Source organism: Crocodylus porosus, unplaced genomic scaffold, assembly GCF_001723895.1.
Source record: "Crocodylus porosus isolate Cpor-Errol unplaced genomic scaffold, CroPor_comp1, whole genome shotgun sequence".
Lineage (NCBI taxonomy): Eukaryota > Metazoa > Chordata > Crocodylia > Crocodylidae > Crocodylus > Crocodylus porosus.
Window position 1 is genome coordinate 23446711 of NW_017728915.1, and position 1757 is coordinate 23448467.

General features: G+C 38.9%; 1 protein-coding gene across 1 annotated transcript in view; it reads left to right on the forward strand.

Annotated features, from left to right (window-relative positions):
* Positions 1–938: 938 nt before the first annotated feature.
* Positions 939–1757, forward strand: part of PDCD5 (programmed cell death 5) — an 8650-nt gene continuing 7831 nt past the window's right edge. The window contains exon 1 of the mRNA XM_019535424.1: positions 939–981. Within this exon, the coding sequence (XP_019390969.1) occupies positions 939–981 (43 nt within the window). The remainder of the gene's footprint in view (positions 982–1757) is intronic.

The following is a 1757-nucleotide window of genomic DNA, read 5'->3' on the forward strand; positions in this document are numbered from 1 at the left end:
CACAACCTCTAAAAATGAGGGCCTTATCAAGTTGAATACACAAAATTCAAGGCACTCAAAAACATTTTTTAAAAACATTAAAACTATATATTAGAAGACATTTGTAGGGGAAACATAATCTGTATAAAACAAACTGCAAGATTTAGAACCAGAGCTTTGAGATATTTTAGAAGAAAATGATTAACCAAAGGTTCTTGTTAGTAGAAAAACTTCACCTCCCTATAATCACTGTGTGTATAAAGATAAAACAAAACAATATCACTTACTAATAACTAAATTAACATTTAAGCACTCATAGGCTATGAAAAAGTTCACACAGTAAGTCTGTAAATAATGTTGAAACATATTTCTGTACCAGAACATGCTCAAGTCAGAGATAGTTCAGAGGTTTGACCAAAGAAACCCTAGTACTTTTTACTTACAAACATATGAAAAAGAAAATAAGCAGATTATAAAACAACAACAAGCTAAAACCCCAAACATTGTGCTTCATGCCTCCATATTTTATGTAACGGGCCAAACTCTCCTTCTGTCTCCTGAAACTCATGTTGTAATTGTCAATGATTGCAATGATACCTTCTCTTGACATAAAAACTCATCAACTGCAGGCTCATTGCTAATAAACTAGTTTAAAACAACTTACTAAGACATAACCTTTAAGTGTGTGCAAAAACAATATGCAATCAAACATGCACTACAAACTTCTATGAAGCCAAAGCGAAGCATTAGGATTACTGCAGCTTTTTCTGAGTGAGTCAAAGCATATGGTGGTATAATGGAGCATGAATTTACAGCAACAGAGATGTACGATATAGATTAAAGCTTCATCTGTGAGAACATACTGCACAGCAAAAAACAACAATTATTGTGTTCACTGCTTGTATTGTGATGATGGACCAAGGAGCTTTCGTGGAGCTGGGGCTCCCTCTGCTGCTAACATGGGGTTGAGAGCGCTTCCTCAGAAACAGCAACAGAAACAAGGTCTCCCTGATAAGAGGCAGCCAAGGTTCTTTGGGTAAATGTGATATGTTTCATTAGCCCAACTAAATAATTGGAAAAAAATGTTTTTTGCAAGCTTTCAGGCACAAACACCCTTCTTCCTCAGGCATGTCCTTAGACCTTATGTCCATAGACCAACCCATTCTCCCTGGTAATACTTTTATTTTAAATATAAGGACATGGCAGTAGGCCCAGTCGGCTCTCTCCGTATCTTGAGCTAAGTCTTCCAGTGGATTCAGGACTTCAGGGCTTGTGCAAGTGTGGGATGTAGGAATGACTGACTCCAGCTCCACAAAAGGACAGCCACCTCATCTCACTGTGCTAAGTGCTCCTCCCCTGCATGATTTTTTAATTCAACTTGTGAAACAGCAAGCCACCGGATGTACTTCACAACTGCTTCTTGTTAATGAATTGTCTCTGAGTGTCTACAGAAATATGATTTGAAAACCTGCAGCCCTTTGTATCCCTGAGGACCAAATGCTGTCATTCAGTGAGCACCTGTAGTATCTATGGCTTTGTTAGAGAGCGAGCTGAGCTAGCAATGCTTGTAGACGTGACTGAAGCACCATGGGGAGGTGCATCCATTGTTGCCAACTCTATTTGAATCTATTCCTGGGGGTTTCATCCCATGACATAATGACATTAATGACTAATCTACTGTACTGAGTAGACTTTACATCAGGAAAGCAAAGATTTGCTTCTTGTTATCTCACTCACCTCAAGTCACCTCTGCTGGGACTTGAAGCCAGACCTCCCAC